Source organism: Tachyglossus aculeatus, chromosome 4 (assembly GCF_015852505.1).
Source record: "Tachyglossus aculeatus isolate mTacAcu1 chromosome 4, mTacAcu1.pri, whole genome shotgun sequence".
NCBI lineage: Eukaryota > Metazoa > Chordata > Mammalia > Monotremata > Tachyglossidae > Tachyglossus > Tachyglossus aculeatus.
Genome location: NC_052069.1, coordinates 104,136,914 through 104,151,545, shown reverse-complemented (window position 1 = coordinate 104,151,545; position 14,632 = coordinate 104,136,914). Strand labels below are relative to the sequence as shown.

General features: G+C 43.0%; 1 protein-coding gene and 1 non-coding gene across 2 annotated transcripts in view; both read right to left on the bottom strand.

Annotated features, from left to right (window-relative positions):
- RC3H2 (ring finger and CCCH-type domains 2) overlaps positions 1-14,632 on the bottom strand; it is a 46,532-nt gene that overhangs the window by 21,932 nt on the left and 9,968 nt on the right. Inside the window, exons 2-9 of the mRNA XM_038745040.1 lie at positions 12,240-12,290; positions 9,026-9,322; positions 8,031-8,148; positions 4,970-5,203; positions 3,051-3,226; positions 1,030-1,230; positions 310-442; positions 50-168 (exon numbers count right to left, since the gene is read on the bottom strand). Of these exons, the coding sequence (XP_038600968.1) occupies positions 50-168; positions 310-442; positions 1,030-1,230; positions 3,051-3,226; positions 4,970-5,203; positions 8,031-8,148; positions 9,026-9,256 (1,212 nt within the window). The 5' untranslated portion in view covers positions 9,257-9,322; positions 12,240-12,290. The remainder of the gene's footprint in view (positions 1-49; positions 169-309; positions 443-1,029; positions 1,231-3,050; positions 3,227-4,969; positions 5,204-8,030; positions 8,149-9,025; positions 9,323-12,239; positions 12,291-14,632) is intronic.
- Positions 528-637, bottom strand: LOC119927569. Its single transcript, XR_005450561.1, has one exon. It is a non-coding gene; the product is annotated as a small nucleolar RNA SNORD90 (small nucleolar RNA).

Sequence of the window (14,632 nt, the reverse complement as noted above, 5' to 3'; positions counted from 1 at the left end):
TGAGGAAGTTTTTGTTAGCATTGATATAAATAATAAATAATATGCATACCTGTGGTGCTTCATGGCCTTTTCTACTGTAATTCTGTATAAAATCTACTAGCCCATGCACAACCGTTTTGACGGCTACCATTGCATTTTCTAGCTGTTCCCAGGTTGGAGAGACAGCGTCTAAGAATAACAACCATAAGAAGTGCAATCAACATTAGAAATAGCTCTTTTACGCATACCGTCATCACAGAATTCTTCGAAGAGCAAGAACAAAAAAATGGAGGGGGGGGAAAAAAAAAATCAAGGCTTTTCATCTCATACCTGGATTGGGATCTATGTTTGCAAGAAGCTCTAGATGAGGTCTCAGTCTATTCAGATTAGCTGGATCGCCTGTACGCTGCAAGACAATTGTCAACTCCTGGACACTCTTTGCAAATGATTCTGGAGACTGGAGCTGAAAAATCAAAATCAGAGTACTACTCTTTTACCTGGGGTTTGCCAATTTTCAAAATTCTTCACTGCATTTTTCCCCCCAACACAGTCTTTCAAGTGTCTTCAGACTGCATCAAACAAGTATCAGTGATGAGTTCAGTTCTCACCTCAGAATCTGCCCTGAGTCCTCATCATTAGACACTTTTTAACTTTAATTCACTTCTAGTCTGATGCTTTCTATAAAATATTGCAATCTTTCCAAGTATTGAATCGTGCACTGCAAGGATATTTAATATCCTCAGACTTATATATAAATGAGGGCATGTTTTTGATAAACTCTGAGATGAACTCTGGCAGAGTACCAGTTCCTTAATTAGCATTGCACACAAGCACACATCCATCTTTTCCAAAACCACAATCACCTGCTATCCACACAGAAGCTTGTGAACAGAGGAACATTCCCTAATTCCCCATCAGCCATCTACTCAAAAGGTGTAGTAAAACACGTCTTACGAAAGAACCGGGTCTACTTAACTATTGGCCAACCTAATTATCCATTTACAAATTGGGTCAAATCTCCGGAGAAGAACAGCATCTGACATCACAAACCTTGTCGATGATGGATTGCATGTGTGACTTATGGGCCAAATCACCATAAAGAAGGGAAGACCATTGCTCAGGTGATATACGAAGTCCTGCTTCCATAGCAATGTGAACAATTTGGGCATCATGCTCCCTGCGCAAAGCCTCATAGCTACGAAATTCCTCCTTCAGCTGCATCAGAGAAGAGTCTTCATCCCTTTTAGTAACCTAAAAAAAAGGAGAGAAATTAATTTACAATTTGAAACAACAAGACATTCCCAAATGCTCATGCTTAAGGTATAGCAATCCCTCAATCTTCATGGGGAATTGGTAAGAGAAAATCCAGTGCCTGGCACGCAGTGTGTGCTTAAATACCAGAATTATGATTATTATTATTACTACCCCTCTGCACCCAATGGCGGCTGCATCTAAAGCACGGGAAAGTTTATCTTAAACGCCGGATTATTCAGGCCTTCTGGTGTTGGCGGCGGGGAAGGTGGTCAGTCAGACCCTGAAGAGGTGGGATTGTGGATGCTGGTGACCAGAGACCGTCAGGGACTTTGCCAGGGCTAGGTGTCACTGCCATGGCAGTGGCTGTGAGTATGGGCACAGCCAACGGCAAACACCACCACCAACAAAAAATCCACAAACAGCATAACTTGGTCAGTTTTGGACTGCAGGTAGAAAGTTATGACGAGTTCTCCCCAGGATACCCTCACTTCTTATACGACAATAATGAAACAACACGCTAGAGGAACCAGAAGATCTACCCCAGGACAAAAATGTCTGTCAAACAGTTCTTTTCCATGAAACATAGAGAAGTTTGGTTCTTCTGTGAAAAAAGCACAGGCGCGTGATGTGCTTAAGGAGCAGAGCGTCCTAAAGAGCACAGGTCTGGGAGTCCGAGGACCTGGGTTCGGATCCCGGCACACACTTTACAATCATTGTGAAGGTAAGTCACAAATGCCCCAACTTGAAGAAAATAAGGGATCACAATATATGAACTATTTTTTTTACTTAATAGTAAAATGATCTGCTTCACAGTTGGTGGCAAAGATCAGAATGCAAATTCCAGATGAGTGGTCCTGTGTTGAACACTATGCCACACAGCCATTATGATGGTTCTGACTTTAATGTTATTAAAATTGGCATATCAAAATCAGTGACATCAGACATACCAGAATCTTGCACTTTATTCATTCTTAAGCTAGCAAATAAGGTCACTATTCTTGGGCGATATTTTGGAAATCAGAAGTATCAGAAGATCTAAATGGAAGAACCAACAGTAACCACCCTTCTCTGTGTCAGAGACTGGCCAGTTAGTTGCTTTCTGTGAGTGAGCCTCTAATTCAGTTTTCCAATTTCAAATATCCATAAACTGGATAGCATCTTTCACGAAGAATAAATTCACTTCCCTTAATTTTTCCCTAATTCAACACATCATTTTCAATCAATATCAATCAACTGCATTTACTGAATGCTTATTCTGGGCAGACCACTATATTCAAAACTTGGGGGAGTGCAATAGAGGTAGGAGACCCGATTCCTGCCCTCAGGGAGCTTAGAGTCTAACGGGGGAATCAGACACAAAGCAAATACAAGGGGAAGTAACTGAATATAAAAGATCTATTCGGAAGTGCTGTGGGGCGATGGGGTGGGGTGAGTTCCTAAATGCGTAGGAGGTAAGGACTCAGGTGAACAGGGATGCAGTAAGAGGGAAATAGGGTGGGGAGATGAGAGACGCCAGGGAAGGATACCTGGATATGTGATTTTAATCGACGATTAGGGAGAGAAAAGCGAGGCACAGTGAGTAAGCTGGTATTAGAGCAGTGAAGTATATGGGCTGGGTTGTACTATGAGTGGAGAGAAGAGAAATACCAGGGAGGGAGCTGACTGAGTGCCTTAATGCCGACGGCAAGGCGTTTTCTCCTTGAAGCGGAGAGGGATGGGCAACCAGTAGATGTCTTGAGGAGAGGGGAGATGTGTGTGGAACACAGCTTTCGGTCTTAAACTAAACAAAGTCTTAATTTTAAATCTAAGCATTTTACCTTAAAACATGAAGCACGATACAGTAGTTGCACAACATGACCAATGCTTGTTTTTGATGCCTGTGGAAATCTTGGTTCTAGCCTTTGCACAACAAAAAGGACCAAAACTTTCCTTGAGAGAGCAGAACCATCTTCCAGTGCTAGCAGCACCAGCTTCAAAGCCTCTTCTTGCATAGCTGGAAATATCCACAATACTGAGGAATTAATTACCACAACTGGGCAGCACATGCTGAAATTTCATTTCAAGATGTATGCAAACAGAAGCAAAGACAGAAGCTATACTGACTAGCATTCCATAAGGGTTCATTTTTCATTATCTAATAATGGTGGCAACGATGCAAGTGTTACATGTGACGTAGAGAATATATTTAATCAAAATCTTAAGGCCCTGGCTGTCATTAAACAGAAGCTGGAGCAAATTATGTCAATGGGAGGCCAATTTTTCATTCTGAGCAAAGGGGCAGAATAACGAAGGGGCAGGCCCTGAGAAAAAGGGGAGTGAGAGAGAGGAAGAGAAGGAAAGGGAAAAAAATCAAGGAAGATACGATGGCCCAGAGGTTAGAGCATGGGCCCAGGATGCAGGAAAACCTGGTTCTAATTCCAGCTCTGCCATTTGTCTGCTGTGTGACTTGGGGCAAGTCACTTAACTTTTCTGGGTCTCAGCTGCTTCAGCTGTAAAATGGGTATTAAGTCTGGGGGCCCCGAGTGGGACAGGGACTGTGACCGACCCAATTTGCTTGTATCCACCCCCAGCACTTAGTACAGTGCCTGGCACACAGTCAGTGCTTAACAAATGCCACAACTATTATTATTACTAGGATGGGGAGGGAGGAAAAAAGAGGGGAAGGTGGGGAAGAGAAGGGTAACAAAGGGGAAGGAGCCGAGGGAGAGAAGGAGAAAAGGAGTAAGGGGGAGATAGGAGAAAAGGGAAAGGTGAGGGGAAAGGAGAGGAAGGGAAAGAAATCATCTTCCCCTGCTACTCATTCGCTGCCCCAAAGGATGAACCCCACTGAGCTGCATGGTTTCTGCCTACCTCCCTAGCTTTTGCTGAAGTGGAAGTAGGCGATGACTGACAGCCGGGTAGTGGCATGGAGAGTTTGTGGCCCTAAAAAGTTCCCACCATCAAGGTGGCTTCAGAGCCACAGTTCTTGACTCATCCTCATGGCCAAGGATGAGAGGGGCCTCGCCGGCCCGGCCTCATAACCCAGTAAGGGTGAGGAAAGGCATGGTGCCAGCAGCCCTCTGTTGGGCAACGTTTGGCAGTAGATGGAACCAATATTTTGTTCCACTTCCAGTCCCATCCGGGCTGCAAGGGCAGAGAGGGCTAGTACAGTGCCCGGCACGCAGTAAGGCTGCTGGGTCGTTCTGCCCCAATAGCCCCGGCCTTGGTCTCCCTCGCACCTATGCATTTCTCATTCCTCAATACCTGGATTCTGTGTCTTCATTTCATCCTTTAGGTTCACGGTAAGGAGCGAGGAAGGAATACTCATTGAGAAACTTTTCCCAGCATCACCCATACCCTCCAATTACTATTATGAAACACTCAGTTTTCTTCTCGAACACAATTAATGAAAAGTCCATCAGGTTTGGGAAAGTGAGAGGGTGAGGGAAAGTGAGAAAAGAGGAGAAAAACGCAAAGATATAGCAAGCTTCACCTACACGCTGCTTGGGTTTAGCTGCTCTCTAAAAAGACTGCAAATGAATAGAGTACATTACGTTCCCCATGTGCTTGAGCAGACTAATTAGGGAACTCATGTTGCAGTAACGGGGGCTTGGCCGATTTGCTCAAAAAGAACACTTCCCTGTCATCCTATGAGAGGGAACTCCTCTGCCCTCCTTGGAAAACTTTCCCCTTGCCTCCGTTAGGAATTGTGTTCTCTAGGAAAGGGATAAAACCGGTTGGGCTTGAGGACTCCTACCTGGCCCGAGAAACTGGCATCCTCGAGCCCTCACGGCAGCCCACAGATTGGCAGACAGCTGCTGAGGGTTCTGGTGCTGTAAAATCAGTTCCGTTACAGTTCTCTCTCCGAGGGACCGTGCTGCTCGCATGGCTCTTACGCGACCTTCTTCCTCGACCAACTGACAGTTCACCAGGGTCACCAGTTTCCTCTGCATTGGACGGCTCAGTGCGCTTTGATTCAAACTGGCAACACCTTTAGGGGGAGGGAGGAAAAAAAAAGGAACCAAGCCTTTTAGGAAAAGTTGCACACAAGACGAGAACCGGTTTTCCCTGTGAACGTTTAACTACACCAGCTTGGAATATTTATCGGCATCTCCAGGAAATATCCTTTGAGACATTATTGTTTAATGGCCCTTTCATAAACACTCTCCTTGGAAAATTCCAACTGAACTCTGATGAACAACACTGCCTTTTCGTTCCAGAGCTTACCTGGTCAACTTGCTTCCGAAGAAGCATGTAGCTTTCAGCAGGTATCACCATCATTATTTACTGCGGAAAAGAAAAGATCTGGGAATCGGGAGGCAAGGCTCCTAGTTCTGCTCCCATCACTTAACCCCTTTGTTCCTCAGTTTCCTCATTTGCAAAATGGGGATAAGATCCCCGAGCTCCTTATCTTCTTAGGCTGTGAGCCCTGTGTTGATCTGATTATCTTGTCATTTACCCCAGTGCTTTACAGTGTTGGCAAATAGTAGGAGCTTAATAGATGTTACCATTATTATTATTATTGTTCCAGGGAGGATGTTCTCCATATCATGATGGACAAATTAGACAGAGATGGGCTTAAAGTGAAGAAGCAAAGATTTAGGATTGACGAAAGGAAGGAATTCCTTAACTATCCATTCTGATGGAAGAAGTGGTGCTCAAATTATTTGAAACAGAGGCACCTGGACTATGGCATTCTCTCTGGGCAGCAAGGGATGGTGACTCTACAAAGGGATCTTCGCAGTCTGCAGGTGCTGCACACGCAGCCTGCAGAAAAGACAGTTCCACTGTTTAGGAGAAGCTGCTACGCCAAAATTGTGGATGGGAGGACCAGGCCATTTGGCCCCAGCAAGAGTCCAGTCAATCTCTTGGTGGCCTCCAGAACAGGCCTGGACCCTGGGAAGATTTCTTAAAGCTAAATAAGACACCCATCAATCTACTAGGGAGGCAGCCAGGTCACCGGAAAGTGCTTGGGCGTCAAGAGGGATGGAGTTCTAATCCCAGTTCTTTTATTAATAATAATAATAATGGCATTTATTAAGCGCTTACTACGTGCAAAGCACTGTTCTAAGCGCTGGGAAGGTTACAAGGTGATCAGGGTGTCCCACAGGGGGCTCACAGTCTTCATCCCCAGATGAGGGAACTGAGGCCCGGAGAAGTTAAGTGACTTGCCCGAAGTCACACAGCTGACAAGTGGCAGAGCCGGGATTAGAATCCATGACCTCTGACTCCAAAGCCCGGGCTCTTTCCACTGAGCCCCGCTGCTTTTACTTGACTGTGTGACCTTGGGCAAGTCACTTCGTTTCTCTGTCCCTCAGTTCCCCCATCTGTAAAATGGGGATTAAACCCTACTCCTTCCTACTATGGGACAAGAACCGTGTCCAACCTGATTATCTTATATCTGCCCCAGTGCTTCGTTCTGTGCTTGGCACACTGTAAGAGCTTAACAAATACTATCAAAAAAAATGGCCTTTGAAGCATCGCCCCAAATATAGCAATATGAACTACCTAAACTCAGATACCCAAAGACCGGAGCAATAAGAACAGTAGCCCCGAGCCACTGAAGCTGTTTGGATCAGTCCTCCTCTCCCTGCCGGCCTCCTCTGTAAAATGGGGTTAAGACTGTGAGCCTCATGTGGGACACGGATTGGGTCCAACCTGATTAGCTTGTATCTTCCCCAGTGCTTAGAACAGTGCCTGGCACATGGTAAGGGCTTGACAAATACCAAACACCACCCTGAGCGTGAAGGCCCACCACCCTGCAGAAACAGGGTGAGCAGAAGCAGGAAATCCCACAGCCTTAGGACCCAGACTAGCTTCCCCACTCCGGCTGACCATCATGGGAGTGAAGCTTTCCCACCCTTGTATAGGACAGAGGTGCAGATAGAAACTTGTCCTCTAACCTCTTTGGACATGGGGAAGGTTGCGGCAACCAAAGACGTACCCATGGAAGGCCCCTCCGAGTTCTGTTCAGTTCTCAGAATGATGACCACTTATCGTTTTCATTCTTTTATAGGAACTTGTTTTTAACTTGGGTACCATAACTACCTTCCCTTATATGTGCTGTCTCTCCCAACTTGGACTTTGAGCCCCTTGTGAGCCATGCAATGAGTCCTAATGTGAGCTTGCCTATCCCAGGATGTAGTATGTTGCCTTTCGCAATATAAGCACCTAATAAATGTCAGGAATAATCTACACCAAAAACTAATCAAAATCTGCCTGGCACTGGTTTAATAACATGTCTCCTATTCATTCATTCATTTGTTCGTATTTGCTGAGCGCTTACTGTGTGCAGAGCACTGTACTAAGCGCTTGGGAAGTACAAGTTGGCAACATAGAGAGACGTTCCCTACCCAACAACGGGCTCACAGTCTAGAAGGGGGAGACAGACAACAAAACAAGTGGACAGGTGTCAAGTCATCAGAATAAATAGAAGTAAAGCTAGATGCACATCATTACCAAAAGAAATAGAATAGTAAATATGTACAAGTAAAACAGAGTAATAAATCTGTACAAAAGTTATTCCAGCAACCGTAAATGGAAAACTGAAAATTGGCTAAGCAAGAAGTTAAACCAAACAATTAGATGACTAGTTACTCAACTTCATATAACTTGAAGGGTGAGTTTCTCCTTGGTTAACAAAGACAGTGGTTATCCTTAAAAAAAAAATTAGTTTTTAAATGGACAATCAGAAGGTTTGAAGAGTTTGCCAGGCATTTTAATCAAACCTAAATTCACATCCCTCTCTCAACGACGTTGGAACACATTCCCTTCAAGGATTACTCAATAAAACAACCATTGCTTTTTAAAATACTCACCCTTTCCGCCACTTAGTGGTTTTAAGTAGAGTGCCAAATCCTCAACACATTTCTTTGCCACCTCATAGTGTTTATTCTCTCCCAGGTTACTTAATTTTACTGTCTGATGATCTGGTACCTAAAAAGGAAGTCACAGGAAAAGCAGAGGTCAGTCTTTTGTACGATATCTCTAATCCGAGCATCCCCAACAATACTAATACCATTTGGATTTTTTGAGCTGAGACGCTGTAGCGGTTTTACAGAAGTTAATACCAGAAACGGGACCGATCGTTTCCAAGCATTTTAGGGCATCTCATATTAAAAGTGAGATCACACTAGTTTTCCAGCTGGTGAAACTGCTAATGCTGGTATGCCTAAAAATTCCAAACCGTTTTCCTGCCAAGATGCACGGATGTCCAGGGAGTTTGCAAGACACCCACTAGCAATCCTGAAATACAAGAGTTCGGCAATTCTACCGTCCCTTTTCCTTTCTTTGCAAATTGTGCTCTGTTCAAAGGGAGGAGCCAGCTGTGCAAGCCAGCTCTGGTCCACCCAGGGAAAATTGCATTAGAGGAAATATCGGCATGTTAGATAAGATGACAACCACTCTTAGCTCTTACTGCAAGGGCTATTTCTGAAGGTACAATCTGATTTGGGGGAGCAAATTTGATAGGAAAAGGGTTCGATATACACTCAATTTCTCCTAGGACACGGAGGTCACACTCTCTACGAACTCCGCATTGAAGAAAGCCTGCGCCGTCGTACAAGAGGCTTCACCAGTGCACAGCCTCTCCGACGGCGCGTCATGTTCTTTCCAGACAGATGTGCACCGTCAGAGGACCATTCCCTTACTTGAGCGCTACCCAAAACTCACGATAAAGAATGGAGTGTGCTGGGAAGCCCTGAGGATTTTTTTCTAAACCAAACACGGAACCCTACGACTGTAAATAAATGAAGAGAAAGGCGGGAGCGTTGCTTAGACATTTTGAGAAGATGAACTCCATATCAAGTCTTACCTGGGCTCCAACTAACTGGAGAAGTGCAAAGTTTACAGGAAGCACGTCAATGTCTGTGTTGATGGCAGTTTGGTCAAAAGGGCATGCCTTGCGATGAAGTTTATTCAGGCAGGTCTTACAGACGGTATGCGAGCAACCTAAACTGATGGGCTTGTGTACGTTCTCATCGAATTCATTGTAGCAGATTGGGCAGGACAGAAATTCTGTCCACTGAGCTGCCTGCACGGGCATTATGGAAGCTGGACGCTTGGGTAGTAGTCTAGCAGACCATTATTTCACTGTGTAGTGTTTTCTAAGCTGCAAATGAACAACAACAACAACAACAAAAATTACTTCCATGCCCTCATAGTTAACAGACGTGAAAATCAGTTTTAATGACTTTGGTAGGTAAGACAGCTAAGCTGACATTTTTTTTGCCCCGTAAACTACGCATATGTATAACAGAGTAAATTGAGTAAAAATAGAGTAAAATCGAGTCTAAAAAAGTCACACTATAAAACCTCTTCTAAATTAATCCAATGTATAAATTCAAGGTTAAACTACTGGACCAACCAAAATTAATGTCCTATAAGTTAATTCTTTCTTTGCACTTTAGTTTCCTTTGCCTGAATGTGTAGGGCACTGTCTATTTGATTTGAAGAAAAGGGGCAGAGACTGTTTAGTTCACAGACAACTTTCTAAAATTCAGTCATCTGTCCTAGGATGACTGGGGCAATTAGCTCAGTTACCTCATCTGTAAAATGGGGATTAAGACTGTGAGCCCCCCATGGGACAACCTAATCACCTTGTAACCTCCCCAGCGCTTAGAACAGTGCTATGCACACAGCAAGTGCTTAATAAATGCCATTATTATTATCCAGCGCTTAGAACAGTGCTCTGCACATAGTAAGCGCTCAACAAATGCCATCATTATTATGATTATTATTATCTTGAGTGCTGCTCCCCCAGGAGGCAGCGTATCTGGGCATCAACCATGGGGCAGAATGGCATTGGGAGGGCGGAACTGATCGCATATCTGAGCCCCTGGAGTCCTCTTGCCTTTCCCCTTGCCCAGCCATCTAATCCCATCCCATCCAGCGGCAGCTCTTTGGAGTCATCTCCGAGACTTCTTGGGAACTTCTTGGGAAGTTCTTCTTGTTGCCAACTTGTACTTCCCAAGCGCTTAGTACAGTGCTCTGCACACAGTAAGTGCTCAATAAACACGATTGATGAGAGGGGCAGAGAGAAGGCAGCCCCTGCTGACATTCAGGGCAGGCCCTACCATTCCTCTCAGAACATCTGCAAAGGACAGAGATGGGAGGAGGAAGCAAGAGAGGCTGGAAGAGAGCGAGAGAGGGACGGCTAGAGTTTTAAGTCTTTCGCTCTACGGACTGCATCAGGAAGGGTGGGAAGGCAAAGGAGGTACTCCTGCATATCACTTTGAAGGGATGGGGGGGAGGAGGGAATTGGGGGTCTACGGGAAGAATCTCTGTCTTTAAACTTTCCCCTGCTGACAGGGAGCCCCATACCAGCCTAGCTGTCCCAGGGCTCCACTGGTCCCCGCACTACAAATGGCTCAGATTACAGATACTCATTTCAGGGAAATAAATATAACAAAATACATCCAGTTCAGTATCACGGGGACTGTGCTCTTGCAGTAACAGTAAGCACTCAATAAATATCACTGACTGATTGAATGAATCCACAGATACGAGTCGCCAGTATAATACCCCCTAATTAATCGCACTCTAGCCAAAATGCATAATGAAAATATACACTTTGATGGGGACTGAGTGTATAAATAACAGTACAGAGAAGCAGCGTGGCTCAGTGGAAAGAGCACGGGCTCTGGAGTCAGAGGTCACGGGTTCAAATCCTGGTTCCACCACTTGTCTTCTGTGTGACTTTGGGCAAGTCACTTAACTTCTCTGTGCCTCAGTTACCTCACCTGTAAAATGGGGATTAAAACTGTGAGCCCCCCCATGGGACAACCTGATCACCTTGTAACCTCCCCAGCACTTAGAACCGTGCTTTGTACATAGTAAGCGCTTAATAAATACCATCACTATTATTATTATTACTCATCCTACCCCTACTGGCCTTTTATCCATATCCCTATACACTTTCTTCTAGACTGTGAGCCCGTTGTTGGGCAGGGACCGTCTCTATATGCTGCCAACTTGTACTTCCCAAGCGCTTAGTACAGTGCTCTGCATACAGTAAGTGCTCAATAAATACGATTGAATGAATGAATGAAATACCCACCTGTGTCCCACCAGTTATTAGGATTAACCAAATTATGGTTGCAGCGTGGCCCTTAAAGGAGAGGTTTGGTTGGCCACACGGAAGAACTTACTATATGATAGTATGACTGTTATGAAACATTCTTTTACTATGTGTCAAACTCTAGTAGATAATAATTGTGGTATTTGTTCATCAATCAGTGTTATTTGAGAACTTATGTTGACAGCACTGTGTTAAGCATTTACTATGTACGAGGCACAGAGAGGTAGATACAAGGTAATCGTGTTGGATACAGTCCCTGGTCCACATGAAGCTCACAGTCTAAGGGGGAAGGAGACGCTGTATTTACTCATTTTACGAACGAGGAAATTGAGGCACAGAGAAGTTAAGTGACTTGCTCAAAATCACACAGCAGGCACGTGGTGCAGCAGGTATAAGAACCTATGTTCCCTGACTCTCAGGGTCATGCTCTTTCCAACAGGCCCTGTTGCTTCTTGACTATGGGAGTGATAAGACACTAGAGCAGACTCTCAAAGGAGCGAAAGGTGCTGTGGCGTCTCCATCGCCAGGCATTTTATGGAAAGTCTAGAAACCTATCAGTCCCGGATGAGTTAGTCATTTACCTGCCTAGAGGCAGGGGGAAGTGCTCTTTCAAGGTGCCTGCCAACTCTTTAATTCTATAATCCTTTCCTTAAAAAAAAAATAAAACTACTACGGAATAATGACCAATTACGGGAACTAGGAACAAAAAAAAAGGAGAGCTTGAATAACAATTTCTAAATATGGAAAACTGAGTTTTAGAACCCAAGTTGCAAAAAAATGCACTGAGAGAAGTGCTTGGCTGCCCAGTCTTTTCTCCCGGTTGACGACTTCAATTAGAGAGGTGGCAGCTCCTCAGGTAAATACCATCTCTAGTGTCACTTCTAAATTCAGTCACTGATGAAAATGAAAAAAATCACATATTCAAGACAGGGTTGTTCCAATGTTGTACCTTTTGAGAGATGGAGGAAAAAACTCCTGAATGAATATTACTGAAAGAAGGCTGAAAAGGAAAAAAAAAAAATCTGAAACCTCAAAAAACCTTGACATTCACGTAACACAATCTGACCAATTATCATAATTTAAATATAATTGGAAATATTAAAATACAAGGTACTTAGGGCCTTATAGTTTGTATTTAGTACAGTGGTCTGCACACAGTAAGCACTCAATAAATACGACAATGAATATGAACTTTTACTGGAGGAGTTGAGGTCCTAAACACTATTATCTTTACACAGCTATCTCTAACTTGAAAATTTTCAAGGGTACTTGCTTGAATCTTGCATGTCGACTCACAAGGCGCACATTCTCTGCTTCAAATTCAGAACACAATTAAACACCACTTATGTAAGTCTGTAACAGAAGGCTCTCTGATGAACTAGAAATCTGGGTATTGAGGACAATTACACAGCTTATACTTTGTTCATAGAACTGTTTACAAACTCTGGTATATACTTAGTTCTACAACAAAGATTTAAACAAGCTTAAATCCAAGAGAACAAATGATTCAATGAAAATCTTCCCTCAACAACCACGATCCCAGGAGTCATCTTGAGATATTTTAGTTCTAAGAAATTAAGACACACCTAGTACCCTATATAAAATTATAAAAGATGGTAGCTATGCAAATTTACTCAAATTCATTCCAAATCCTAAGTGTGTATAAAAAAACCCCAAGAGACTCCAAATTTTGCTAGTCAAAAAAAAATGCATATTTCATACCTTTTATAAAACCACACCTATTACGGCCATCATTCTACAAATTTGTTCATTTACTTCCCAGCTCACCAGACTGGTCAACTTTCAGTTTTACTTTAAGCAAAGTAAAATTAATCAGTTATACACCTTTTAATGGAAATCTTTCCTTTTACAAAAACGAATACAACATTTTCCCAGGAAAAAGCCATCTAGGTTCTAGTTTTTTAATTTTATCTCAAAAAAAATTACTTAAATTTAAAGTGCTCAATAAATACCATTAAGCGATTGAACTAAAGATATACTGGACTATTAAAACATTTATCAGGATCACTCCAAATGTCTGTATTTTATTTTCATAATGATCACGTTTAGAAATGCTAACTTGGGAGGTATTACAGTGTTCAGTGGGTATTCAATATATAATAATAATAATGATGGCTTTTATTAAGCGCTTACTATGTGCAAAGCACTGTTCTGAGCGCTGGGGAGGTTACAAGGTGATCAGGCTGTCCCCACGGGGGGCTCACAGTCTTCATCCCCATTTTCCAGATGAGGGAACTGAGGCACAGAGAAGTTAAGTGACTTGCCCAAAGTCACACAGCTGATAAGTGGCGGAGCCGGCATTTGAACCCATGACCTCTGACTCCAAAGCTCGTGTTCTTTCCCCTGAGCCACGCTGCCTCTCCAAACTAATCTTGGTATCAGATATTCTCATTTAGTTTTTCAAGACAATCCTGATGAAATTTCAAACTGCATAAACTAATCACAAAAGCCTATGGAACAAAAACAAATTCCAATGCCCTCAACATTCAAAACTACTTTAAATACAATTCACCACAAGTCAGAAGTCCCGAAGACCATAGCTCTGGGATCCATCGCCTGCGGTTGGGTATTTTTCAACCTCCAAGGCCTACCAATTTTTGAAACACTATTAAATGACTATTTGGAACAAAAAAGGAGTACATTTTCTGAGAAACTGAGAGCATACTTCCCTACTTTTCACCCAATAACACCTAAGCCAACTCACTTAATATGCTGTATAACAATCCTTTTTACTTTGAGGGAAAGATTCTGAATAGAAACTGAAAATAGCTAAAACGTGGCCAAACTTTCATTTCTTCTTTTTTCTTCATTTTGATAACCATCATTAAATAATGTAAGTGATGCAAATTTGCTGTCAGGATGCCTCGAGGATTTAATCTGAAGACATGTGAAAAATTATTTATCCTCAATACCAACTACTGAGATGCTTAACTACTTCACCAGGAATTATTTTCCTAACTGAGGCTGTAGCATACTTGAACTTTGATTCCTTGTAGGACAGATGAAGACATTTTTAAGACTTTAATTAGAATATTTGCGTTCACAAATGATAAAACTCCACTAGACTGTATGCTTGATGTGAGCAGGGAACAGGTCTGCCAACTTTGTTTTACTGTACTTAGTACAAGTGCTTAATACAGTGCTCTGCACGTAGTAAGTGCTCATTATATGCCACTGATGACGAAGATGAAAAATCCTTCTAGGAATTTGTGGACTTTCAGTATTCACTTGGAGAAGGAGCCACCAAACCAAACAATATTGTTGAAAAGCTTTAGACTCCTAACTTTAAAAAGCTACGTTTGGTGAAACTAGTTTCAAATA